The sequence below is a fragment of the Saccostrea echinata genome, unplaced genomic scaffold (assembly GCF_033153115.1).
Source record: "Saccostrea echinata isolate AGI-Se365-2 ecotype Australia unplaced genomic scaffold, CSIRO_AGI_Sech_v1 ptg000028l, whole genome shotgun sequence".
Lineage (NCBI taxonomy): Eukaryota > Metazoa > Mollusca > Bivalvia > Ostreida > Ostreidae > Saccostrea > Saccostrea echinata.
Window position 1 is genome coordinate 1,052,925 of NW_026889777.1, and position 27,961 is coordinate 1,080,885.

General features: G+C 32.6%; 1 protein-coding gene across 6 annotated transcripts; it reads left to right on the forward strand.

The window, feature by feature from the left end:
* The first annotated feature begins 2,257 nt into the window (after positions 1-2,257).
* Positions 2,258-27,432, forward strand: LOC133194009 (dnaJ homolog subfamily B member 6-like). 6 transcript variants are annotated; one of them, XM_061329924.1, is made up of 8 exons: positions 2,260-2,354; positions 8,540-8,684; positions 18,014-18,123; positions 18,782-18,961; positions 19,427-19,484; positions 22,402-22,599; positions 24,532-24,642; positions 25,600-27,432. In XM_061329924.1, exons 2-8 carry the CDS (start codon positions 8,617-8,619, stop codon positions 25,697-25,699), a joined length of 825 nt encoding a protein of 274 aa, XP_061185908.1. In that variant the 5' UTR covers positions 2,260-2,354; positions 8,540-8,616; the 3' UTR covers positions 25,700-27,432. The 6 variants fall into 6 exon arrangements, with proteins under 6 accessions (XP_061185910.1, XP_061185908.1, XP_061185909.1 ...); XM_061329921.1 differs by having other exon boundaries at positions 2,262-2,354; positions 19,388-19,484; XM_061329923.1 differs by lacking the exon at positions 2,260-2,354 and adding an exon at positions 3,256-3,332 and having other exon boundaries at positions 19,388-19,484.
* The last annotated feature ends 529 nt before the right edge of the window (positions 27,433-27,961 follow it).

The following is a 27,961-nucleotide window of genomic DNA, read 5'->3' on the forward strand; positions in this document are numbered from 1 at the left end:
CAGAAATGTACTGTATCGGAGAATATGATAGGAAATCCAGCTCCCAGATTTCTTCCTGTTGAAATTTTACAAAAGAATGTCACATGTATACAAAAGCATATTTATTGAGGTCTCTAGAAAGTATACTATACTGACCAATTGTTGCCATGCATGGAAAGAGGTCCAACAGAATTTCTTTAAACAATGTGTAGATTTTAACTAAAATCTCCCCTGTTAGAACACATTATTAGTGGAGCTTGCAAGCTGTAGAAGAATACAGTCAAACCTTGTTTTCTCAAACTTTATGGGACCAAGATTAAATTTTGAGATGTCCGAGGATTGGAGATATTTAGGGGATAAAAGTGAAAGAAAAAGTGGTTGGGACTGCCAGCACACTTTGACATATTCCAGGTATTCAAGATATTGGTGTTCAAGATAACAAAGTTTAACTGTATATATAGACTACAAGATTTTAACTTGTGTTACTTGTGCTGTCATACAGTTCTTCTTCTTCATTAATTTAAGCAATATTTTATTATGTTGTATACATATAACTGTAATAGGAATGGGAAGCAGACACACTGCCTATGCAAGCCCTCTCAGTAATACAGACGGAGTTATACAGATAAGAACATTAATACAGATACCCCCTCCCCCCTCCCCCCCCCCCCCCCCCCCCCCCGAAAAAAAAAAAAAGCAACAAAACAGAAATGGATGTTGGTTCTTTGGATTGAAAATTAAAAAAAAAAAAGGAAAAAAGAACCTCTATAAATAGTTTTCCTATGACATATTTTGCCTCGGAGTTATTCCCCTTGGCCGCCATCTTGTAGGTCAAAGTAGTGAATTTTCCTATTTGAGCAACCAATTTTAAACATGCATGCCAGAAATATATGGGGAAAAATATTTACAATATTGAAATTCTGAATTAAAAGAGGCTTTAACAAATGTATATTCATAAGAAAAACAGTATTATCTTCACCTCAGTGCCCAGTATAACAAATTGAACTTGCATGGTTGTATAATGAAGGGATCTGGGAATGTTGACCTACAATATGGCAGCCATGGGGAAATAACTCTTGCTTAAATCACCTCAGTGGAATCGAAAACCATCTGTTTGTGGGTGAATGCACATGTCATGATGGAATACAGACTTTCAGTAGTAATAAAATTAGATGCAGGAGTTACCGAGGACTGGTTCTAAGTGACAGTCATTTAATACTTTTTACAAATTTTCTTTTGCCTGAAAGATAATACATGTGCTAGTTTATCCAGAGGAGCATATTGTCCTCGCGGCTTGTGCAGATGCGTACATAAACATAATTGATGTGCATTGTCATATGTCAAGATGCACATGTCACTGAGGGCAGTGCAGTGGTGCCTGAAGATTGATTACATGCATGCACTGCATGTTTTAAAATACATTTACAATGTACACTTTTTTTTGTTAACTGGTTTTAGTACTGGTATTTATTTGTATTTGTTTATAGTAAATGAATTTACACATGTAGTTTGCAGTTGCACATGATGGGAGTTTTAATTCTTTAATAGATGAGTCAAAAATAAGTTATAACCAGGGTTCAGTATTAATTGAAATATCCTCTTGTTCATCAGACAAGTTGACAACAAATGTTACTTGTCCCAATTCATTGTTGATTTGTCAAACTCTGAACACGACAGATATAAAGGAATTTGTAAAATTTTATTCTCAAAAATGCAATAGTTTGCCATAGATGATACTGGCTTAAATAGATTGATAAGCATTACTGATATCTACTATAGTCTTGATAGCTCTTGTCATTTAACAGTATCTGGTGAAATAGGGCTGCGTGCACTTAAGATTATAATGTTGATGTTTGCAATTTTAAAAAAAATGACAGTGTTTAATGAGTTCAGTTGGATTTTCTTTTCATAGTCACAGTATTCTAAAATGATAGAAGATTAACTTGTCTGATCAGACAAGTGTTTCTATAGATTGATTAATCTGATCACAAAATGATTTGCTTGGACATGACAAACTGGACGAACATTAACATTGAGCCCTAGCTGATAACATGTTTTTGAGTTAAGGCAATATAAAATATAATACATGTTATTTATTAAACTATTTTGATAAACATTTTTCTCTGCTTCCCTTTCTACTTTACATCTCTCTCTCTTTCTCTCTCTCTCTCATTAATTTTTGATTGACATCCCTCCCCCTCCCTTTGCTCCTTTACAGCTGTAGAAAATTTTGTTAGTGCTGACTCATTTTCTGTGCCTGGTTCTAAATTTGGATCCGTAGGAATGCAGTGTTGCCCCCTAGATATATATGTTTATATCTCTCCCCATCTCTGAAGATGTAAGCCAAACTTATTCTATAAGGATTTACTTATGATGTAAGTTGCTTCATAATCTTGTTTTTTTTTGGTTTAAGGAAAATAGCAATATCTGTACATCATGTATAATATATATATGTAAATTGTTTACTTCAGCACTATACAGAGAGTTTGTCTTATGTGTATATAATATACATGTAGCCTATATTTATATGTTTTCTGGCACTGGTACGAAATTGGTAAATGTTCATAAAAAATATGATATATGATTTTGCCATCATATGCTATTACATGTATATCATTCTTATAAAAATGTTCTTAGAGAGGCTACATGCATTTCCTGTTATGGTACGCAGGGGCAAATTCTACCATTGCTTGTCACAGACTTGATTAAGTGAATGTTTATTTCTTGAAGTTATCAATCTCTTATGATTACCATTGATGGCTTGTTTTTATGCTGATCTCACAGTAAATCAGTATTTTCATGTAAGAATGAAAATGTTCACATTTTATTGCATGATTCCTGTATGCAAGAAGCTAGAGGTCCAATTCTTACAACATGTGACCCTGTTGAATGAGCTTACTTGAATGTTTCTACATTATTCTATCATTGAAGACAATTCTTAATGGCCATCATGGAACAAGGCATTGAGTCATTTTACTTTGAAATATAAAGATCCACGAACACATGCAATACCTGGAGTTTTTATCATTTCACTTCCTTTGAAATCTTGTCATTCATCATGCATGTTTATGTTATGCAATAGTTGTAAACACGTAACAAACACATTTTTTATTCTATTTTGAGTTAAGGAAAAAATAATGCAATGGCAAAAATGAACAGAATCTGCTCTGTGCAGATTACGGCTGATGATTCAGCGTACACAATGTTCAGACGAAGACTATGTGATTATAGGCTTGAGGAAATTGGAAGGTGTTCTCTGGAATTTATTCCTCTTGTTGTTGAATTGTTTTAGAGATATTTCAGGAGCGAGGTGAATTGTTACAAGAGCTGCTGGTGCTGAATGGCGAAAACAGGTGGGTGATGTTATCTGGTAGGAATCTATGGGGGAGTTATCTGGCTGGAGTTATTTAGAAGGAGGAATAAATTTTATACTGGTGCTTAAAATGATTGAAAGGATATAGATCTGGAACTGTTAAATTGGCAATCAGCCTTTGTATGCAGGGTTTTACATACATATATACAAGTAACCTATATAGTCATCAAAATGTATGAATTTATATACACTGTAAGTTTTAGAATTTATAACGTAATATACTATTGGTACATTTATAGACTGAAACTGTTCATGCTCATAAGTAGGCCTGCTAAAAATAAATTTATTAAAAATATCACATTTAATAATTCATCATTCATGCTAGAGGGAAGTACATAGGTTAGTTTTTTTTATGGTCATGAATGAGGGAAAAGGTTCTTTTTATATTTTTGTAATTTTTCAGTGTGTTTATAAATACAAGCCATTTCTTTTTGGAAACATCCTAAAATGAAATGCTAATACAGTCAAACTTCGTTATCTTGAACCCGATGGGACTGAGAAAATACTTCGAGATATCCGAGGGTTCGAAATCCAGGGTATAATACTTAAGGAATATGCGATTGGGACTTCCCAATCACTTGGATATATCCATGGTATTTGAGATATAGATATTATTATAACAGTAACTTGATCCGAAGAGCCGTATTACATCAAGTTGACAGGCTGGGAGCATCAGATTAAACAAGACGCGAAGTATCAAGTTTGATCTGATGATCTGAGCCTGTCAACAAGACGTGATACGGCTCTTCGGATCAAGTTACTGTTATAATGATAAATTTATTATATACCCCTTCACAACTAGCAAAATATAATAAAAGGAAACTTTTTGGATCAAATACATAACTTTTATCCATTAAACAAACCATTTTGTTTACAAACTTTTTGATATGCGAGAATGAAAACGTCATTTATCTGTGTACTACATCATCAGTTTCAGAGAGGGGTGATATGAATTCAGAAAACCACAGTGTGGTGATCAGGAACGTCTGATCACACTGTCACGTGATTGCTTAAATTCAACAGTAAACTGAGTGACAAACATTTGGGTATATAATAAAGCAGTGTTCTAGATACTGAAGTTCGACTGTATAAGCAGCATGCCTTCTTTTCCAGTTTTCTAAACAAGGTAGTTTATGGAGATAAACTTGCAGTTCATTACATTGTCTTCAGCACTACTATACAGACAGGTCTGAATACACACACTTCATGTCAGACGTGCAAATTTACGCATGTTTTATGGAGCTGTGTGTCAGTGACCTAGATAATAATTCTTCCTCCACCCCCTCTCTGTCATCACAGAGTTGCATAAAAGCCCTAAGGGTCTTATCTTAGCAAGGGGTGAGTGAACTTAGAGGCAATGAGCCATCAAATGATACAACTTTGTAAGCAACATCAATCTTGCACGGCTAGGCCTTCTCATGTCCCTTGTGTTTTTTTTCTAAATTGAAGATGTTTACATTTTAAGAGAATTTGTTCTTTGGATTTACTCCTTGGCTTTGGTTGTCCTGAGCTGAGAAGGATAATTTAGAGGAATATCTTTTTAGTTAATCACTTTTTGTTTTGAAGCTAGCTCCTTTTGGAATTTGAAAATATACCAGTAGAGCGAATTTGGTGTAGGTCAAATTATCGTATGATATCAGACAATGTCTTAGTGTTCAGTATGAAACATATAAAGAACATAACAGACTTATAAACTATATGTAGGTATCAGGATATATCTTGAATTGGGAATCCTCTGTTTTCTCTGTGACAAATGCAAGACTTTACATCCTAAAGAAAAATTGAAATTTGAATTAAACTTGGAACAACATGTATTCTGCTCAGTAGTGTCCTAATGCATTTTTCGAGGTTTGCTGAAAAAGGCAAGGTTATAGATTTAGCATGTTTAGGATTCGGGATCTTCCATATAAATTCTGAAGGTGACACAGATCAAAGTGACAACAGATGAAGCTTCTGAAGCAATTGGGTCTTGATGAAAACTCTCAAGATAAATGTACATGCATGCTAGGAATTTACATTTTTTTAGAAATAGAAAATGCAAATTTGGTATTATAAAGAGAGGTAGTTATATATCAACATGGCAGGAAAGAGGTAATTCCTGACATTGTAGTAGCAAGTGAATTTGAGGCAGTACTTTAAGAGATCTGATATTTTTGTAAAATTGTACTTTTTTTGATAGATGAAGTAGGGGGTACAGTTAATAATTACTTCTGTCAAGAGGATGAAGGAGTAAAATACATTGTACATTAACATTGATGACCTACCATTGTTAAAGTAAGGTTTAAAAAAACATGATTTTTCAATGAATGCTCTTGGAATTCTTTGTACTGTTCCTAATGTGAAGGGTGTTTTTGGGTATGGTTTTTCCTTGATTACAATGAATCCATGCCAAACTTTGTAAGTTTTCTTTGGCATACATGGAATGTGTTATTGTAAAGCCAGTAGTTAACCATGTAGGACTATACTATATGATTATATAGATCTACAGCAATATCTACAGATATTTCAGCAAATCAAAATGTATGGTAGAGTGTCTGCCAATCTTTTTTACTCTATATTTAATAAAAATAGTATTTGATCCTATGATACTAAAAAGATACTGTAATCAGGTACCCTGAAACATGAATTGGGTTATTCTAAGAATTCTATGAATAGAAATCCCAACTGTACCAGATTGTAAGATTAGAATTTACACCTTTAATGCTCACAGGAAGTAGATTGGAATAACCTATTTTCGTTTTGTGTCATTGTTTTTTTTTAGTGATCGCAGTACATGTTACTGAGTGGAATTGTACAGTCACAGTACATATTATTATTTAAATATAAGGTAACTGAAAATTCTATTTCTTGTTGATAATGGAAATATATATATCAGTAAGATTTTTAGTCTAGCAGAGATTGCAGAAAAATCAAGTCATATAATAATAATAACAAGTTGTTTCATTTTAATAGTATTTTTTTTAGGTGTTATTACATTGTCACAATGAAAGATTCTTGCAATAAGTATTAAATCTTTGCTGTACCAGCCTGTATTTGTGAACATATTATAATTATTTGAATTCTAAAAGCATACACCATTAGTGAATGCTACTTGAACTTTAAACACCTTGATGACCATATAGCAATTAATTATTAGCTTTTTATCTTCATACAAAATGAAAGTAGAAAAATGGCACATAGCAAATTTGTATTTGTTAGAGATATGAATAAGATTTTTTTTATATCTTTTAGTTTAATTATCACCTATGTATTGAATTGTCATAATTTTCATGAAAATATATATTACACAGGTGTACATGGTACATATTTGTGCAGTGGAAACTTTTTTGACCCAGTAAAGGCTGATGATTTTGCATTACCATACTTGGAATTTCCAATGGCCTATTCATAATCACACTATAAAAAGTTTCAGTAATGATTTTTTCGCATGACAAGGACATTTAATACTTGTATTATTTTTGGCTGCCAAGCACATATATGCTTCAGATGATATGCAGTTTCTTTTCTGAAGAACAGTGACTGAAATTATCCTAATATTAATGGCTTTTCTTTTTTTTTAGGGTCTGCATACATGGGCCCATTTTCTGTTCTCATGTTGTGGGTCTTACTAAGTTTAAGAAATAAAATCTAAATGACTTAATGTAACAATATATGGGTGAATAGGTCAGTTAAATATAAGTTTAAAATGTCTCCTCTCTCAAGACATTTCTGGTTAGTTCTTCAGAATCAAGTGGTTTGGCCTCTGGCCAGGTGTTACAGGTAATATGTTTCCAAAGCTGATGAGAAGTGACACACTCCCTATGGTTGTTGTTGGTGTAGGCGGTTTGTTTAGTATTTTGTTTTCCTTGTGTCATCCGAGCTGATTGCTATAATAAGTGCAGAAGTTTACAAGTGTGGTTTCCTTTTTTATTGCCTTGGGATATTTATTTTTTCTATTTCTGTGGAGGATTTTTTTTTTTTTTTTGCATTGAATGAGGAAGAGACAGTCCCCAAGAATTAATGGCAGATTATTCATTGTGTGATTTTTATAGGATTATCATGTCCCGGCAATTGTTTTATTCAAGTAATTAGCTAATGTAGTACGTGACTTGACATTGACAGAGTTCTTCGTAGATGTGTATATGCTTCATTGGAGGTTGCTGCCAGTGCTATATTTATAACTCTCGTTTCTCTGCAGACAGCAGGTACATTTAACTCTTACATGTATGTATTTTAATGATAACATTTTAGGAGGGAGTCTAATTCTGGTCTATTTGTCCATAACTTCAAATGAATTACCTATCCGACTAAAATTATCTCCAGCATATGACTGTATGTACTGTTGCTATAACATAACTTTTGTTTTATACCAGAAAAGATTTCATAATTGGCATTTAATTGTTATGTCATTGTGAATAAGGTATTGAGAACTACCGAGCCAATGGACCAATGTAATTTTATCAAAGGTTTGTAAGGAAGATATCACAATTAGGGGACATAACTTCACCAAGCACCTTAATTTTCAAACTTGCATATATAGTTGAAATGCAGTATCTTGAACACTGATATCTCAAATACCATGGGTATTTGTCAAAGTGATTTGGAAGTCCGAAACACTTATACTTTAAGTATTTTACCCACGATATGTTGAATCCTTAGATATCTCAAACTTTTTTCTTGGTTCCATTGAGTTCGAGTTTTGACAGTATATACTTTCTTCTTTCATTTCTTTAGTATTTGACTAGTGTCTAGTGTATATACTTTCTTCTATCATTTCTTTAGTATTTGACTAGTGTACATATACTTTCTTCTATCATTTTTTTAGTATTTGACTAGTGTACTAGTGTACATATACTTTCTTCTATCATTTCTTTAGTATTTGACTAGACAGTGTACTAGTGTATATACTTTCTTCTATCATTTCTTTAGTATATTTGACTAGTGTACTAGTGTATATACTTTCTTCTATCATTTCTTTAGTATTTGACTAGTGTACTAGTGTATATACTTTCTTCTATCATTTCTTTAGTATTAGACTAGTGTACTAGTGTATATACTTTCTTCTATCATTTCTTTAGTATTTGACATAACTGTTTTACAGATTTTTCAGAATTAGCAAACATATAAAAGAGTATATACATATATATTATATGTACTTTAAATTAGTATATATGCATACAGGACATGATGTTTTTTCAATATTTTCAGGCTGTGAAAACGTGTATCTTCCCGGTCCTTGTATATAGTGTGTGAGTGTGTGTTTGTGTGTGCGAAACCAATCAAAAATGGAATTGGATTATTATGTCATCCTTGAAATCACCAAACACGCCACAGAAGCAGATGTTAAAAAAGCGTAAGTACATTTCTACCTGTTTTCAAGAGGGGGTAAGGGTGTAATTCCTTTCAAATAACTAGAAAACCATGAAGTCTTAATATCAAATTTTATGTGTAATGGTTACTTTTAAGGGTGTACATGTATATTCTTATTGGTAACAATTAGGCTTGTTACTTGTAATGTTTGAAATTCAATAGGTTCATTTTTAATGGAGTCTGCTAGCATTATAAGTTTATGTGCAGGTACTTGTAGTTTTAGTTATTTCCTGTTGATGAAGTCAGAGTGCTTACACAATCCTACATTATTAGCTCACCTGAGCCGAAGGCTCAAGTGAGCTTTTCTGATCAAAATTTGTCCGTTGTCTGTCGCCGTTGTCAGCGGCGGCGGCGTTGTTGTCGTTGTAAACTTTTCACAATTTCATCTTCTTCTCCAGAACTACTGGGCCAATTTCAACCAAACTTGGCACAGAGTATCCTTGGGTGAAGGGGATTCAAGTTTGTTCAAATGAAGGGCCACGCCTTCTTCCAAGGGGAGATAATCATGAATTCATGAAAAATTAATGGCATCATTTAAAAATCTTCTTCTTAAGAACCACTGTGCTTGAAAATATGAAACTTATGTAGAAGCATCCTCAGGTAGTGTAGATTCAAGTTTGTTCAAATCATGACCCCCGGGGGTAGGGTGGGGCCACAATGGGTGATCAAAGTGTTACATAGGAATATATAGGAAAACTCTTTAAAAATCTTCTTCTCAAGAACAGCAAAGCCATGATTGGTCATATTTATATGGAAGCATCCTCAGATAGTGTAGATTCAAGTTTGTTCAAATCATGACCCCCGGGGGTAGGGTGGGGCCACAATGAGCAATCAAAGTTTTACATAGGAATATATAGCAAAACTTTAAAAATCTTCTTCTCAAGAACAGCAAAGCCATGATTGGTCATATTTATACGGAAGCATCCTCAGATAGTGTAGATTCAAGTTTGTTCAAATCATGACCCCCGGGGGTTGGGTGGGGCCACAATGGGCGATCAAAGTTTTACATAGGAATATATAGGAAAAATCTTTAAAAATCTTCTTCTCAAGAACAGCAAAGCCATGATTGGTTATATTTATGCAGTAGCATCCTCAGTAGTGTAGATTCAAGTTTGTTCCAATCATGACCCCCGGGGGTAGGGTGGGGCCACAATGGGCAATCAAAGTTTTACATAGGAATATGTAGGAAAATTCTTTAAAAATCTTCTTCTCAAGAACAACAAAGCCATGAATGGTTATATTTATATGGAAGCATCCTCAGGTAGTGTAGATTCAAGTTTGTTCACATCATGACCCCCGGGGGTAGGGTGGGGCCACAATGGGCGATCCAAGTTTTAAATAAGAATACGTAGGAAAAATCTGTAAAAATCTTGTTCACAAGAACAACAAAGCCATGATTGGTCATATTTACATGGAAGCATCCTCAAGTAGTGCAGGTTCAAGTTTGTTCCAATCATCAACCCCGAGGGTAAGGTGGAGCCACAATGGGTGATTAAAGTTTTACATAAAATACATAGGAAAAATTTGTAAAAATCTTTTTCTCAAAAACAGCAAAGCCATGATTGTTTTTTTTTATGGGTGCATCCTCAGGTAGTGTAGATTCAAGTTTGTTTAAATCATGACCCCCCAGGGGTAGGGTGGGGCCACAATGGGCGATCAAAATTTTACATAGGAATACATAGGAAAAAGCAAGCCTTTTAAAATCTTCTTCTGAAGAACAGCAAAGCAATAATTAGTCATATTTAAATGCAAGCATCCTCAGGTAATGTAGATTCAAATTTTGTTCAAATCATGACCCCCAGGAGAATAGAGGGGCCATAACAAGGGATCATAGTTATACAAAGGAATACAAATGAAATATCAATAAAAATTGTCTTCCTAAGAACAGCATAGTCATTATTTGTCATATTAATTCAAAAGCATCCCTTTGAAGTATAGATTCAAGTTCAAATTAACCCCCCCCCCCCTCGAACCACATCAAAACTTTTCAAGACTGAACTGATTTCTGCTTTTTCCTAGCCAGAGTGCTCAGGTGAGCGATGTGGCCCTTGGGCCTCTTGTTTACTATGAAGAAGGATGAAGTTCATTAAACCTAACTTTTCCTGCATAAAGAGTTAAACTTATTGAATACTTGTACAATAAGTAGTAACCATGGAAAGTCACATACATCTTATAAAACATGTTTTGTAAATAAATGATTGCTAGCTTACAGATGATACAACAATCTATTAATTTGATAGGACCTGGAACACTTGTACCTAACTGATACTCGGTCCATTTGTACTGGTATGAACTCTGACCTATTTTTTGCTGTTAGGGATCAAATTAGGACACACCCTGACACCATTCTTAGTTGACAATTATGATTAGGTCACGCACTGCCACTTTTTGTGTCAGATGTAAACATATTCAACAGAATTCTGATTTATGATTATAATTATTGTATGTACATGGCTAAATGAAATACCTACTTTAATTAATTAAGGTTATGGAAGGTGTCATCTGATTAATTACAGTAAAAAAAAAAAGGAGTTCAAGTGTATCAGGTGTATTAGCAGCAGTAATTATACATTGATCTTGTCTGATTTTATTGATGTATATATAAAATGCACTCTTTGAAGGGGAAATATCTCTGGTCAAGCACTTGTAAAAACCAATATGCAGAAGCTATTAATGAGGAAGAAACTAAAAATCAAATACTAATGTTGGATAATTTACTTGACCAAATATATGATGATAACACATATGATTCAAATGATCTTGTTTATAAACTATCAAGTATTATAATTAATGCAGCTAATAAAAGTGTTCCATTTAAACCTGCAAAATTTACAAAATCACAACGAAAAAATAAACAAAGACCAAAATGGATGACTACAGATTGCTTACTCCTACGAAAAGAAGTTAGAAATTTAGGGAAGAAAGTACACAAATATCCAAACAACTGTGAACTAAAACATGCCTTTGCAAAATGTAGAAAAGATTATAATAAACTAAGAAAAAGTCTTAAATCTAATTTTTACAATAGTATTGCAGAACAAATTAACACACTTTCGCCACAAAACTCCAGTAAATTTTGGAATAAGATAAAATTATTTAGAAAATAAATCAAAGAAAACTAATGCAGAAACAATTGGAATTTCAGAATTCGTTGACCACTACAAATCCTTACTGAACATTCAATATACTGATGAAGAGAGCTTGAAATACAAGTACACTGAACTAAATACTGAACCAAATCCATTAGACTTTTTGTTTGCTCAAGATGAAATAGAACAAAGCATTTTAAAGCTGAAAAATGGTAAAAGTGCTGGGCCTGACTTAATTTTAAATGAGTTTATTAAAACAAACAATACTACCCTTTTACCTGTCCTTACAAAACTGTTTAATATTCTACTTAAAAATGGAAAAATGCCCAAAGAATGGAACCTTTCACTTATAACATCATTATACAAAAATGGTGATCCTAATAATACAAACAATTATAGGGGTCTCAGTGTTACAAGTTGTTTAGGAAAACTTTTTACAGGCCTTCTACAGAAACGCTTAGATAATTAACTTGAGTCAAATAACCTATTAAGTCAATATCAATCTGGATTTAGAAAAGGTCATAGGACCACTGACAATATATTTGTACTATAAACACTTGTAAACAAATATCTTTATACAAAGAAACAGAATTTATATGTGTGCTTTGTAGATTTTTCAAAAGCATTTGATACTGTGTGGAGATCTGCACTTTTATACAAATTGAATAAAAAGGGTATTGGTGGTAACTTTCTCAAACTTTTGACAGACATGTATACAAATACATACTATTCTTGTAAAAAGGACAATCAAATGAGTGAAAAATTTAAAGCCAATAGAGGAGTCAAACAAGGTGATAATTTAAGTCCAACACTTTTCAATATCTTTGTTGATGATTTTGTGAATTATCTTAAAAATGTAAGCACATATCTAGATACTATGCCAATAAATCATATGTTTTTGCTGATGATCTTGTCCTTGTATCAGAATCAGAAGTTGGTCTACAAAACTGTATAGATGTTTTAGGAAAATATTGTTCAGACTGGAAATTGTGTGTTAATATGGATAAAACAGATGTTATGATTTTTTCAAGAAAAACAGATGATGAAACATCATTTAGATTTTATTACAATCACCAAATGATTAACATAACGAATGAATATAAATATTTGGGTGTTGTGTTCAGATCTGATGGAAAAATGTAATTTGCAGCTGAACAACTATCAGAACGTGCTAGGAAAGCATATTATGCTATTAAATCAAATTTTCCTGCAAACATTAATTTTTCAGCTGAAATTATGTTAAAATTATACCAGTCAATGATAATACCAATTATTACATATGGATCTGAAGTATGGATAACTGACTTCAAATGTGATTTAATGTCTTCAGACTAATTTCCTTTTGAAAAAACACAACACTTAATATTTAAAGACATACTAGGGGTACATAGAAAGGCATCAAATCTTGCTGTTTTATGTGAATTGGGTCGTTTTCCTTTGTACTATTTATGTTATGAATATATGTTTAAATATTTTAAGAGACTTAAGGAAATGGAAAACAAACATGATTATAATAATTATTTAGTGATTTCTGCATTTAAAGAAGACAAAAAACTTGTATCTAGAATATCTTGGCAAAGAAAACTGTCTTCATTACTACAAAAATTAAATATCACTTCTTTGGATATTTCTCACACAACCTTGAAAAACAAATTACAAGAGCATTACCAAAACAAGATACATGAACAACTGAAAAATATAAGCAAATCAAACTCTGGAAAGTTAGCTTTTTATAGTAAAATTGTAATTCAAAATGAATACAAATTGCAAAGTTATTTAAAGCTGCCAGGGTTTAAAGAAAAGTTTTAGATCTGTATTAACAAAATTAAGGATCAGTGCCCATCCATTGTATATTGAAACGGGCAGATACTGTAAACCCCCTATTCCTAGAGAAAAACGTTTATGCTTAATGATTCATGTAAATTATTTATTGAAGATGAAAAACATTTTGTTCTATACTGTTCAAAGTATGACCAATTTAGATGCAATTATACTGATATATTTAATGTAAACACATATACTAGTGATAATCCCATTAGAAAAATTGTCAATCCTACAAATATTACAACTGCTAGAAGGATATGTTGTTTTTTGAAAAAGTGCTTTGACACCAGAAAAGAAAGTCAGCAATGAATACTTAGAAATATGTGAATATACTCTACATTATTTTGTTCAACTCACATTTTTCATTTTGTATATGTATGTATTATTCTTGTTAATTCGTTTTATGTCATGACTGTATGCCGACATGGTAATTGTCAATAAAGTGAATTGAATTGAATATTAATATTTAAATTTGTTAAAATTATTAAGCTTTTAAATGGGTATAATCTTTGAAATGCAAATTCATTCAGATTTGAATTTAATTTGGAGTTTTCATTAAACATTGTTTAAGAGTTAATTGAAGATATGACCTGATACTTTTCACTCAAGAATGTTTCATGAAAAATGTGAGTCAAAAATACGCCTTCATGAAAAATAATAATGCCAGACTCGTTTAAAATTGACAAATAGTTTATGGCTTATTAGAGTTCTTGTATATTAATTAACTTGAAATAGAGCCATTTGACTGCAATATATTATCCCCAACATTTGTTACAAGTTCTAGAGGATATGAGCTTAAGATTTCTTTCAAAGGAATCAGATTTTGTGTAAATATTTTTGTTTTTCTTGTTTCGGTGAAGCATTTGTCAGTGAGTATATTTTTTGCCCCACCATGAATATGGCTGGGGCATATTTAGTGTTTGTCATGTCCGTCTTCCATCCTTCCGGCTGTCCATCCATTACATTTTGCATTTAGCTCAGTTTCAAAGAAACTTTTCAAGATATTTTTATCCAATTTTATATGCTGATGCATATTGGTGAGGGCTATTCAACTGCATCTTTTTTTAAGCCTGACCTTCCTTATGACCTTGAACTTGCTATTTGTTTTAGCATTTAGCTCAGTTTCAAAGAAATGTTTCAAGATAATTTTATCTTAACACATAAACTGATACATATTGGTGAGGATTATTCAACTGTGTCCAAAATGTATGACCTTGACCTTACTTTTCTTTATCAAAGAAACTATTACATATTTTAATCTAAACACATGCACTGATAAATATTGGTGAGAACTTACCACTTGTGTCCAATTTTTTTTTCACCTTGACCTTCCCTATGACCTTTGACTTTACTTTTTATTAGCTCACCTGAGCTGAAAGCTCAAGTGAGCTTTTCTGATCAAAATTTGTCTGTTGTCTCTGTCCTTGTTGTTGTTAACTTTTTACATTTTCATTTTCTCCAGATCCACTGGACCAATATTACTCAGACTTGCCACAAAGCATCCTTGGTTAAAGGGGATTCATTTTTTTTTCAAATGAAGGGCCATGCCCTCTTTCAAGGGGAGATAATTAAGAATTGCTGAAAATTAAATGGCATCTTTCAAATACCTTCTTCTCAAAATCCACTGGGCCAGAAATGTTGAAACATGTGTGAAAGCTCATTTACATATAGTGTAGATTTAAATTTGTTCAAATCATGACCCCCAGGGGTAGGGTGGGGCCTTATTAGGGGATCAAAGTTCTACATAGGAACATAAAGGATATATCCTTAAAAATCTTCTAAAGAACACCAAAGCCATGATAAGTCATATTTATACAAAAGAACCCTTATGTAATGTAGATTCAAGTTTGTTCAAATCATGACCTCTGAGGGTAGGGTGGAGCAATAACAGGGGTTCAAACTTATATATAGGAATATATTGGAAATATCTTAAAAAAAAAAAAATCATCTTCTCAAGAACAGCAAAGCCATGATTAGTAATATTAATACGGAAGCATTCTCAGGTAATGTAGATTCAAATTTGTTCAAATCGTGACTCCTAGGGTTAGAACAGGGCCACATCAGGCAATCAAAGTTTTATATTGTAATATATAGGAATTTTTTTTTTTAGAAATCTTCTTCTCAAGAACAGGAAGGCCATGGTTAGTCATTTTATTAATAATATGGCAGCAAGATTTTTCAAATCAAGAGTTATGGTTAGGGTTGGACCACTTTTATACTTAAACTTTTTAGTACTGAACTGATTATAGATCATTTCTAACCAAAGTCACAGTAAAGTTGAGCAATGTGGCGTATAGGCCTCTTCTTGTGCTTAAAAAATTAGGTTTAAAGAAACTATTCAAGATATTTTCTTCAAACTTCATACACTAGTATAAGTTGGTGAGAGCTATTCAACTGCACCATAATTTTCTGACCTTAATCTTCACTGTGACCTTGACCTCACTACCTTAGTAATTTCAAGGTACATTTCTTTTCATGTTGCATCACTAATGATCCCTGGGTGAGGCATATCCATGACCTATGGACATATTTTTAGTTTTTCTGACTCTGAAATGTTAAGAAATATTACCAAATGTTACAAATTTTTGTTAAACAACTGATATGATTTATAAGACCTAACTTTGCCAACAGATTGTTGTAGTGTGTAAATCTAGCCAGTATTTTCTGCCAAAATCTCTTGATAATAAAAATAAATATACAAATTGTATCAGTAATACAAGTGGTTTAATCTTATTTTGATAACTCTTACACTATGTAGATACAGTCAAAGATTAATATTTACTCAGAGGATGCATCAATCAATATGCTGAAAATATTACATGTATACATAACTTTTTGACTATTATTTTTCAATTAGCTTTCTGGGGAAAATGTAATTTAACACAGCAATATATATATGTGTCATCACATATGAAAATTATGAGTTGACAGAGTTTATTATTCCTAGCTTTTGATGATGTGGAAATTTTTATATACTGTAACAGCATAACAGCTATTCTTCTAATAAAACATACAGTTGTATCATTTTCTTATTAATTAATATTGATTTGGATGATGGGAAATGTGATTTGTGCAATGTGAAAAGATAAACAGTATAAAAAGTTTCAATATTGTTTGCTCAAGCATTGCAAAAAATTTTCGTCAGCTTTGGCATGCCAAACTTCAAGAATAAAATACAGTTGGATTGGGGAGTGACCTCCCTTTAGATGAATTAAACCAGCTTCTGTATTCCTTCTATTCATTTTTTACCTCTCATTCTTAAATTTTTATAAATGATTCACAGAATATTATGCCTTTACAATGCTTGTGCAACTTCAGGTTATAACAGCTGTTCTATCTCTCCATTTTTTAAATTTCCTTTATAGCTAAGTGTTAACGATTTTACCCTCTTGACTTTGAGTCATTACAGGAGAGTTCCTTAGAGTGTTTCTCTCCTGAAACAGAAAAGAGAGACTGAATAATTGATTCCAATGACGAAAATCATAAAAAGGATTGGCAGATAAAAACGTAGTAAACTTTATACAAATAGCCCTGTAGTAGTGACTCAGAGATTTTCAAATTAATGACCAGAAAAAGTCAGTAAGTCATTCTCCTGGTTATGTTAGTGCAGAGTTTACATATAAACACATCTGGTCTATATATCTATAGCCTGAATCACTTCCAATTAGTGTGGTTGTGATCTTCATGAACTTACAGAAAAGGATTTCAGAAAATACCTTGGTGAAATAATATTCATCTTGTAGTTAACTGATCTCATAAATACAGGCCACTGACGTTATATACAGACAGCAATATGTTGGATACTGTGGTAGCTAGTTTAAATGTAAAAGTATCACATTTTTTTGTCTCAGATAATTAGAATGGAGAGGAAGTGAGATGGGGTTACATTGAAATCAATGTGAATTAATTACAATAATGTCTATTAGCTTTTGCAAAAATCAGCAGGGTATATGTGCTGGAGGAGGAAATAGATATAAACACTGAATTTTTTTTTCTCAATTCTCTGGATTCTTACCACAATATCTTAGTTCTGTATTTGCATTATTTTACATAATTAGAACATGGACTTCCATGTATAGCCAACAGCTGTGGTTCATCTGAAATGTTGAACATAGAAAAATGTCAAATGATATGCATTTACTGTGAATTAACAGTGAGATTGGAAGGTTTTTGCTTTGACTCAGTATCCATGAGCTTTAGGCATATAAATCCTTAAATTGACATGCTCCAGAATTTGTTAGAACATTTAGTAAAATTTATTTGAGAACAGGTAAAATACAGATTTTTTAATGAAATCAGAAAAAAATCTTTATAAATCTAGTTGCAAAGGGAAATCACTTTTTTCTGAAGAAAATAATCATTGCATGCAGAATAGTCACAACTTTTTTTTCCATTACAGCTACAGAAAGCTTGCCTTGAAATGGCATCCAGATAAGAATCCAGACAACAAAGAAGAGGCTGAGAAAAGGTTCAAAGAGATCTCCGAGGCTTATGAAGTCTTGTCGGACAGTAAGATTTCGGATTAATTTTATGTCCTTTTCATGGTCTAAAAATCGGGCCAACTTTTCATGAGGCTAAATTAAAGTGTAAGCTACCTTCTCCTAAAGACTTTCTAAAGTCTTTACCACTTAAAACTCTTTGCATCAAAACAGTTATGGGTAAGAATAAATATTTCAGTAGCAAACAAGAATACCTGTAAACTGTGTTATATTTTGGGGAGGAATCCTGGTTTTACATATTTTAAGTACTAGCTGTCTTGAGCACCCCTGGGCACTTCAAAAATTGCAAAAAGGCAACAGTTATTTGGTAGCATGTTGAAATTAAATGAACTGATTGTGTCAAAAGTTAATTCAAGTTTATGCTCTAACCCTATCCATCAAAATTTTTGCTGGTAAAATAAATTGTTCAAGATTTCCTTTTTATCCTTCTCTCACACAGATTAATGGCATGGTGAGTTTTATTGAACTTGTTCCAATTTTCAATCAGTTGTGCATAAAGATCTAATGGATTTACAAAACTCTGGTAAGACCATAAGTTAATAAAGGGAGGCCCTTATTCTCAGACAATCAGAAAATACTCCAGGGGATCCTTGTATTAGGGTTAGGTGCACTTAATAGGGAGACTACAGTGTTTTGATACACATATAAAAATGTGTTCACATTTCCAGAGGAACAGAGGGCCATCTATGACAAATACGGCAAGGAAGGACTGAGCGGTGGAGGGGGTGTACAGGATGACTTCACCTTTAATGGACCCTTCCATCATTTCCATCCTTTCCACTTTAGAGACCCAGAGGATGTGTTCAAAGATTTCTTTGGAGGAAGAGATCCTTTTGCTTCATTTTTTGGTATAATTACTGGGGAAAAAAACTATTTTGAGAGCAATTCAAAAGCTATATAAACTAGTACAATGTCTACAACATATGTTTCTGTTTCATTATTGTTAATATAAAGGTAATGGAGATGAGGGAAAATATGTATGTGTGTTTATAGTCAATAGTGTTTCTTTTCATTCAATACAAAAATTAGCATTACAAGCTTTGAATTCAAGGTAAGTAAATAACTGTTGCATGCTAGGGGTTCCCTGTGACATGTTGAATGTACTTGAAATGTTTATCAAATCATTTTTCAAAATTTGCATGTTTTTTTTTTGAATATCTGAAGAAGAGGGGTTGAGGGAAGGGTACAGATTTGTACGACCCTTTCTTTTTTTTCTACTGCTGTTTTGTCACTTGTTTAGTACCAGTTGTTAACAGCTATATTTCCACTTTTAGGTCGAGACAATCCCAATAACTTCCACGACTCTTTTCCAGGCTTTACACGACCCTCCATGAACCTATTTGGACATTCTAATTTTTTCGGAGATAGCGGGTAAGTAAGGGGAGGGCAATTTTGTTTTTTCTTGGCCTGATCAGTTGTTAATTTTTGTCTGCATCATGACTGACCACCATTCCAATGATTCACCTGTTCAGAAATGCATTTTTGGAAATTGAGAGACGTGAAATCAGTGCATGACAGAGTTGTGTTGTAGTTTTATTGTGAAAATTCACAATATTACATATTAGATTGGGGGGGGGGGTATATATTTAAATGAGCTCTGTCTGTGCAAAATCTAAAATTATGAAAATGTTTAATGCACTAAGACTGCGGAACATTAACTGGCAAAATTGGAAATATGCAGCTTAAGTCATTTCCATCTGTTACAATCAAAACATTTAATGATAGTCATTGGAATGGGCGGGTACAATACGGCATGGATGTCCAAGAAAACATTGGATTGAATGGGGGGAGGGGAGCTGTACGTTCTTGGAAATAAAAAAGGTTTTTTTAGTTTGGACAACCCCTCCCTGTTTTTAATTGTCAAACATTTTTCAGTGAAAACAAAAAGAAAATAGCTCTTGTCATCTTAGAAGTAAATATATTTTGTCATGTGAAGGCATGATCTGACTCGACAATTTTTGACCCCCCCCCCCCTTCTAGAATCAAATGGCCGTCCCCTGAAAGAATAATCTCTGTCTTCTATGACGTCTATGTGTCCTTAAAATTACAATGTATAGGCTAAAAACTCATATAAATTTGAATTTCAAACATGTATTTGGAAATTGAAATTATTTGTCTTTTGGATCATACATTCACACTTTGCATTTGAAAACAGCTCAGGTGGATTGAAAATGAATTTCAAACTAGAATTTCAATTCAGTGTTTTCTCGGACGTCCGTGTCAAATTTTACCCACCCATTTCATTGTTTATCATTAAATGTTTTGACTGTAATGGATGGAAATGACGTAAGCTGCATATTTCCAATTTTGCCAGTTAATGTTTTGCCGTCTTAAGTTGAAAATTTAATTTTAATTGTTCTGCTTACAAGATTATCTCCATATTGATAGAACAGGTTCATGTACCTCATGTTCTAATAGTATTTTGAAACCAAGAAAAAAATTGTGTAGGACCTAGTTCCTATAAATTTAGCAGGTACAGATATAATACATTTAATATGATTAAAATAACATTTCACTTCAGGGTAGGCAATAACTTGTTTTTTTGTATCACCTGCATAGAATGACATACACCTGAGGATCACTTTGTCTGTTATCTGTCCTGTCTGAAAGGAGTAACACCCGTCCCAGTACACTGTCTATTACAGGCAACACATGCGTTCCCCAAACACACTTGTTTATCTTCCTACTAACTTGTAGAGACAAGAATGTACAAGTATTAATTAGAAATATTTGTGAAAATAAACAACATTTATATTAATCTTTTGCTTAGTTAGTATTGCCACTCTATAACTGTTTATTGTTTCGCTGTTTTATATTGCTCAATCAGACTTTCTATGGCTTTGACTGGTGATACTGCAGCAGATACATTGTTTTTACTCAACATGACAAAATTGTTGGCTGGAATTTTTGTTGTGTTGTCTGCATACCATATCTTAATTGGCACAAGTCACATTTGTCCATTTTTCTGTAAATCTGCTCCTGCCTTTCACACACTCCTCCATGCTACTTATTCTTGCCAGTCAATATTAGATCAGTTTTTTGCTATTACGAAATCTTCCAAACTAACACATTGCAATTAAGATAAAGCCAATGTAGAAAAACCTTTCTGCAGAGGAAAGAAAGAACATTGAATTTTAAACCTAAGATAAATTCTGAAACTTGTTGTGGCTGCATTTTGTTCTTCAAAATTTGAACTGACTGATTTTAATTAACATTGCTAATTTTCATTTAGGTTTATTTGACATTAAATATAGTTGAACTTTATCTCGAAACACCAATATCTTGAATACCAGGATATGTCAAAGTGAATTGGCAGTCCCAACCTCTTTTTCCTTATATTTTTTGACCTCGTTATCTTGAATTGTTGGATATCTTGAAGTTTAAAGGTCAGTTCCATGAGTTTGAGATAACAAGGTTTGACTGATGAGTTTCAGAATAATTTATGACTAAATATTATGATCATTAATATCACTGGATAATGATGGGTTTACTGCACTTGCCTTAATAACTAAAAACCAAGCAGTGGAGAAATCCTTAGCTCTGCATGTATAATTTCTAGCACTAGTTTACTGTTAGTAGCATTTCAGTTTGTTGAAGCTGTGATTTAGCAGTTATTTCATATCTGTGCTTAATTTTTTTTAAAGCCTTGATTTTAAGTTGAAAACTTAAAGTTTCACTCATCCTATTTACTATGTGTAGATTTGTTTCTCATAAACATCATCCATTACATATATTACTTTCCTTCTTACCTGGGTGATTCTAATCATTTTTGGCAACTGACATTGTAAATTGTTGGATATCAGTCAATCAGAGCTTTTTTCCATTGGTAATAAAGATTAAGGTGTATTGTCTGTCTGTTTTTCTGTTTGCCTGTTGTTTTGTTGTTCATACACAACTTTATCATTGATCTTAGCTAATGAATATATAAGACTTTGGTATTGTCAAGGGTAAACATAAAAGTCAAGAAGTAATTTTTCGCTGTAGGAATTGGTCATTGACAGGAGCACAGTGTTTTGATTTTGGCTGTTTTTATTAGATGCTTACATAAAGCAAGTTTCTAAGGTTTTACCTACCAAAAGTGCTAATGTATTGTAAACTATTGGGTATTCTCATATCGGAATGAAAATTTTTTGTAGTATTTAGGCTTCCTGCATGGCACATTGAATTGTCCTTTGCATGCTTCCCAACTGTACAATTTTTGGGGGAATTTTACTAACATGCATGGGGGAACCAGTTTTAAGTTTTCTGGGGTTGGGCACCAGCCTGTGATTCGTCATTATCTCCACAGTCAACGTCGTATGCAGAGAAGAAGGGAGAGAACTGACAGACCCTCGTCTTATTCCCGCCGCGTGAGGGATGTTGAACTTCGGAGTGCTCATCATCCAATGACGGGTCACTCACCCCTGCATCACTTTGGATTTCCTATGGGTTTTGGCTTCACATCTTCTCTGTTTGATGACCATTTCGGAATGCATCATAGACCTGGGTAATTCATGAATATTCATCATCTTTGGCATGGGTCCAGTCGGGACTGAGGTTTAGGGTGATAACGCTTGGGGGTTAATGTGTGATGTTTGTCTAAAATGGGAATGATTCAAGTCATTGACAAGTATCTGTACATATTTTCATCATCCATACTCTTATCCAAACATTTGATGTGCTGGATATTTTTAGTGAATGAGTTTTTTCTAGATCTGTTCTCCTTTAAAAAGACAAAGTAAAATATTTAATAAAAATTGGTCTAATGCATTGTACTATTCCAATAGTAAATACATTCAGTGGTTATTTAGTTTTGTAGCATATTCCTCCAATAGGAAAAAAAAAGCAGTATAATGCAGGTCTTAATTTTCTCCTACTCTTGCATTATGATTCCACAAAGCAGTGTGTACTATATATAGACTTTGTGCACTTCTGTATTGTTGTTACAATAACATATTTGTATATATAAAGCTATAGTGTTTGAGTGTCACATTAACAGCATTTACCGTATTTGCCCTAATGACAAATCCTGGCCCTATATATACATCCATAAATCTGAAGAATAAGCACACGCCTAACCTTTGTAATTATGCTACATGTAGCTTTTACATAGATCTTGGGGAGTCTAAATTGCTACATTTTGAGGTATTAAACCTACAAGTTCTTATGGTTTTCGTTTTTTGTTTTTTTTTTGGTTTTTTTTTTTTTTTTTGAGAAAGGGAACAGAAATTTTCTAAACATACATTGGTACCTGAATTAATTACAGTCCTTTTGTTTATTATGTCTTGGTAAGTCTATATAAAACAATTAATGTAAACATTTATCACTATTTACTTATGTTCAAAGAAAGTTTCACAAATGTAAACCAATCAACTGCCCCTTTTGCTCCCCTCAATGTCATCAAGGTCCAAGGTTAAAGTTTTGGAGGCAGATATCTTTGGGAATAACTAGGTATCTTTGACCATCTTACATAGATGATGCATACTACAGACTAAATTGGGATGCTACATCTACATGTAGCTGACTTATATTTGCCAGTTTAGTGACCATGTTTAATGTCTTGGAGCCGGCCCATTTCCTATTATCTATAAGCCCAACCTGGACCAAAGTTACATAGATTGTATATCCAGAGATGCAACATCACCTGTTCAGCTGATGTATATGTTTATTTTCTTGTAAAGTGGGCAGATTAAAGTTTTGGAGCATGTCATTTCCAAATAACTTACAAGTCCTATCTGGACCAAACTTGAAGGGGGATACATCTAGAGATGCATACTGTCTTGTTGAATATGCTCCAAATGACATGTTTTTTAGATGCTCATTGAAAAACCTATCTTGACAAACTTATTTGATGAAACTAATGGACCTTACTGAACATTCATTTCTTAAAAAGTCAATTGGGGTGAATATATGTTGTTAGTAACAAGTTTAACATTGTAAATACAAGTGATTGCTTAAATTTACAACATGTATGTGTTTTCACAGCATACACTGTATGATGTTCATATGTGCTAGCTTGTGAGATTGTTTAGTAGAGTAAAATCAGCTAGGTACTGTATTAGAAGTCCAATGCATGTATCCATTTCACAAACTTTGTTTGAAAGCAAAAAAAAAACCTACTTGAAATATGTACACAGGTATGCATTTAGATCTTGCAAGACAAAATTAAAATCTGGCAAAAATGAAAATATATCCAGGACTTGTGACAAGTCCTTTTGACATAAATTCAATACATACATGTATATAATGATGTTTATATTTCCAAGCTCTGGCAGGACTCTCCAATTAAAATGGTGTTGTATACTTATGTCCCTTTGATTCATATTGAATAGTGATCTGCAGCTGAGAGTTATCCTCTGGGCTCACCATCTTGATTTTTGCCCTTTTTGTTCAACCGTTTTAAATGTGTTATTATTTGTATATTTGTTTTTCTTGACAGATTCTCCAATTTCAGTAGTACATCTTTCAGTGGCCCCAGAAGTGGGGGAAACTTTAGATCCACCTCTACATCTACAAAATATGTCAATGGCAAAAAGGTGGTGACCAGAAAGTAAGTATAGCTCTAAATGCAGACCAATTTACAGATAATTTATGTATATCGTAATACAGAGTTTTATATCTATCTTTATGTTTAAATGACCAAATTGCAAATGATAAGTTAATGTTTAGGAAAGTTTTTTAAAAAGTATTCAAGAATAAGTCTTCATTTACAACCATTGAATATTATTTCATATTAAAAATAATTTCCTTAATCAGTCCATAAATTTTAAACCAGTCCTTTAGTCGGAATCTTTTTTTTTCAGAGCTATCTATCTATATTAAAGATTTCTTAAGAAGTGGCCTCTTTCATCTAAAATGCATCATGACATATGGATCAATAATGCAATTTGTAACACACTTGCACTTACTTTATGCAATTGATACAGACATAAATGTAAACAATACAATGTCTTTCTTTGTTAATTAATGCAGGGATTACTGTAACTGTTGCAACCATTGCAGAAAAAATTACAGTTTGTTTACTGGGGTTATATCTCTTTTCTGCAATTGTTACTTCCTGCATTAATTAACAAACAGAAAGCATGCTATTGTTTAAGCATATACAAAAAAAAAAGCCACACGAAACTGACTGATATAAGTTTAATTTCATACATGTAATACATATTAGGTAGGTTTTTCACATTTCCAGTAAAGAACTGAGATGTCCTAGGATGGGATAGATGAAAGAAGAGTAGTGTTGAAATGTGTACAAAATATGTAAAGATGTAAATTGAATTCTGAATTAATCGACAACCTATCAATCATTTTCTACAAATTCATCAATTGCTTGGTGACATGCTTATTCCCGGTTATTATATCACACAGAACAAATAGTAACATAGGTTATACATTATGCCCATTATACCAGTCTTATTATGCCCCATTAGTTTGACAGTGAAGCTCTATTTCATTTTCACTTTACGCAAATTTCCATTTCTTGACGATCATTCTGCTCGTGCTATTTCAGGGTGGTGGAAAATGGTAAAGAAACCATAACCGTTACAGAAGATGGTAAAGTGGTACAGCATCTAGTAAATGGTGAAGAGAAACATGCAATTAAAAACTGACCGGGGACCAGCAATCAGAAAGCGCATCTGTGTTATTTATAGTAACAATATCTAGTTCTGTCAATCATCAAGAGCTTAATATATTTACTATGTAAATGGGTCAGAATGGTGCATTGGGGTCAGGTAAAAAAATTTTGGGATTGGACGAGTCTGGATTTTATCAGACTATTAATTCTTTGGTTAGATCAGAATATTAGATCTGATTTAATTAGGTCATACACCAGAGTACCAGTATATCATTTATTCACTATGTAAAAGTTAATCTGTATTATATCTATTGGAAAAGAAGTATTGTACTATTATTATAATAGAACAAGATGTCTCTGTTTATTTGTAATAATCTGGATTATAGAATTTAGTGCATATGTATGTATTGGACTATTTTGGACACATAAAGATTGTCTTTGGACAAGATTTATAAGTACAAAATGGCTGAATTTTGTTTGACCCATTTCTTACATGTATGTGTATATGTATGTTGTACATCAGCTGTTCATCTTGAATGGCTTAAAATAATTTGTTTTCTCAGCATTTTACCTGTGATGATGTTTCACGCTATCTTTCTTGCTTAAGATCATTCAGTTGTATTGAATGAAAAACTAAAGGTATGGTGAAAAAAAAAATATTGAAGTATTATAGTGATGCTTTAATGGATTTATTTAGAAAATAATTACTCCCTTGTTCTAAATTTAGATCCTGATATTGTTAGTAACACACTGAATCTTTGAATATGTATTTGTTGCTCTGCAGTGCCCTTAAATCGGTGTACTGTGAACAAGCACTTGAACCCAGTGTTCTTTATTTAATGTACGTGGTCCCAATAATACCTTTCTGTGGAAAAAAAACGTATTGGGCTGTATTTTTAGGTTTTTATTTTTACCCACTGAAAATAAGAGGTGGAAGATACTAAATTTATTCACTTGTTATCAGAATTGATATATTGATCGATAAAAAGATTTAATATTAAATTCTTTGTTGGAAAGTAATTTTGGGTATATCATATCATTATCGTTTGCCTGCATATCTCTCTTAATAGATGTCTGTAACTTTTATTCAACATATAGTTGTGCCATAGTGAAGACTTTGATCCCATGTACCATAATATTATTATCTCTGTATTGAAACAATATATAATAATAATTTATGTATTTTAAACATTTTGCATATGTACTTGTAGCAGTTATATTTCTCTGCATATTGATATCATTGTTTCTTTAAACTCTACAGTGATGGTCATGTTGTTAATTCTTTATTCATCATATCTGGTGGAAGAGATTTTCTGCTGGTGTTTGCTTAATGAAAAATTACATTCTACATATTCATTGTATGTACTTTTAAAATAAGTCAAGGAATTGGAATCATCCTTTTTTGTTTTGGTATCTGGAAAGTTTCATGATAAAGTTGCTCTGAGCTTTGGATAGTGTTAAGTATTTTTTTTCAGCCTGTAGATAATGGTGTATAGCTTAATATAAACAGGTTATATAAAGCTATGTGAATGTGGTAGTTTTTTTCTCATCATTCATTTTGTCAAGGCCATTTTACATGTATAACCTTGACATTCTATGTATAAATATCTCTGTCGTGGTTTAGTACAAATGAAAGGGGCTGTGTCTCTGTCCAGTTGATTTTTTTTTTTTGAAATCTTCTTGTTTTACATGAATGTTATCACTGTGTAAATGTTATTTCATTTTACCATGTTTGGCCAAATAGCAAAGTAAATGAGCTATATTTTGTGTTGGATTTTTCTTATAAATACAGTCAAAGTTATGAGAAACTTCCAGGGACTAATTTCATTATTACAGTAAAAATGCTTATAGTGATGTGCCAGGGATGAACAATTTTCCTTTGTAATAAACATAATTCATTATTTCTGAGCAGTTCATAATGGTTTAAAACTACAGGGAAAGGAAATAACTATGCTGATAGTGTGGTTTCATTATAAGGCACATTCTCTATAACTGTGTTTTACTGTGTAATTTAATACATCAGGTCAGTGTTTATTATATGTTGCTCCAAAGTCAGACCTCAAATTTTGCAAATGTTTCCACAGATGGCTAGTAAACTGAATCTTAAACTTCACAGAAATGATAATCACGAAAACTGTAGATGTGTCATTTACATATGAAGTTTTCAAAATGACCACCTTTTCCATGAAAAGACAAGCATTTCTTTAAATTTCATTTTCCTCAGTGACTGCTCTGCTAAACTTTTTGAAACTTTAAAGGGTTGTTCATTACATTCTGTCAATTGTTTTTACCAAAA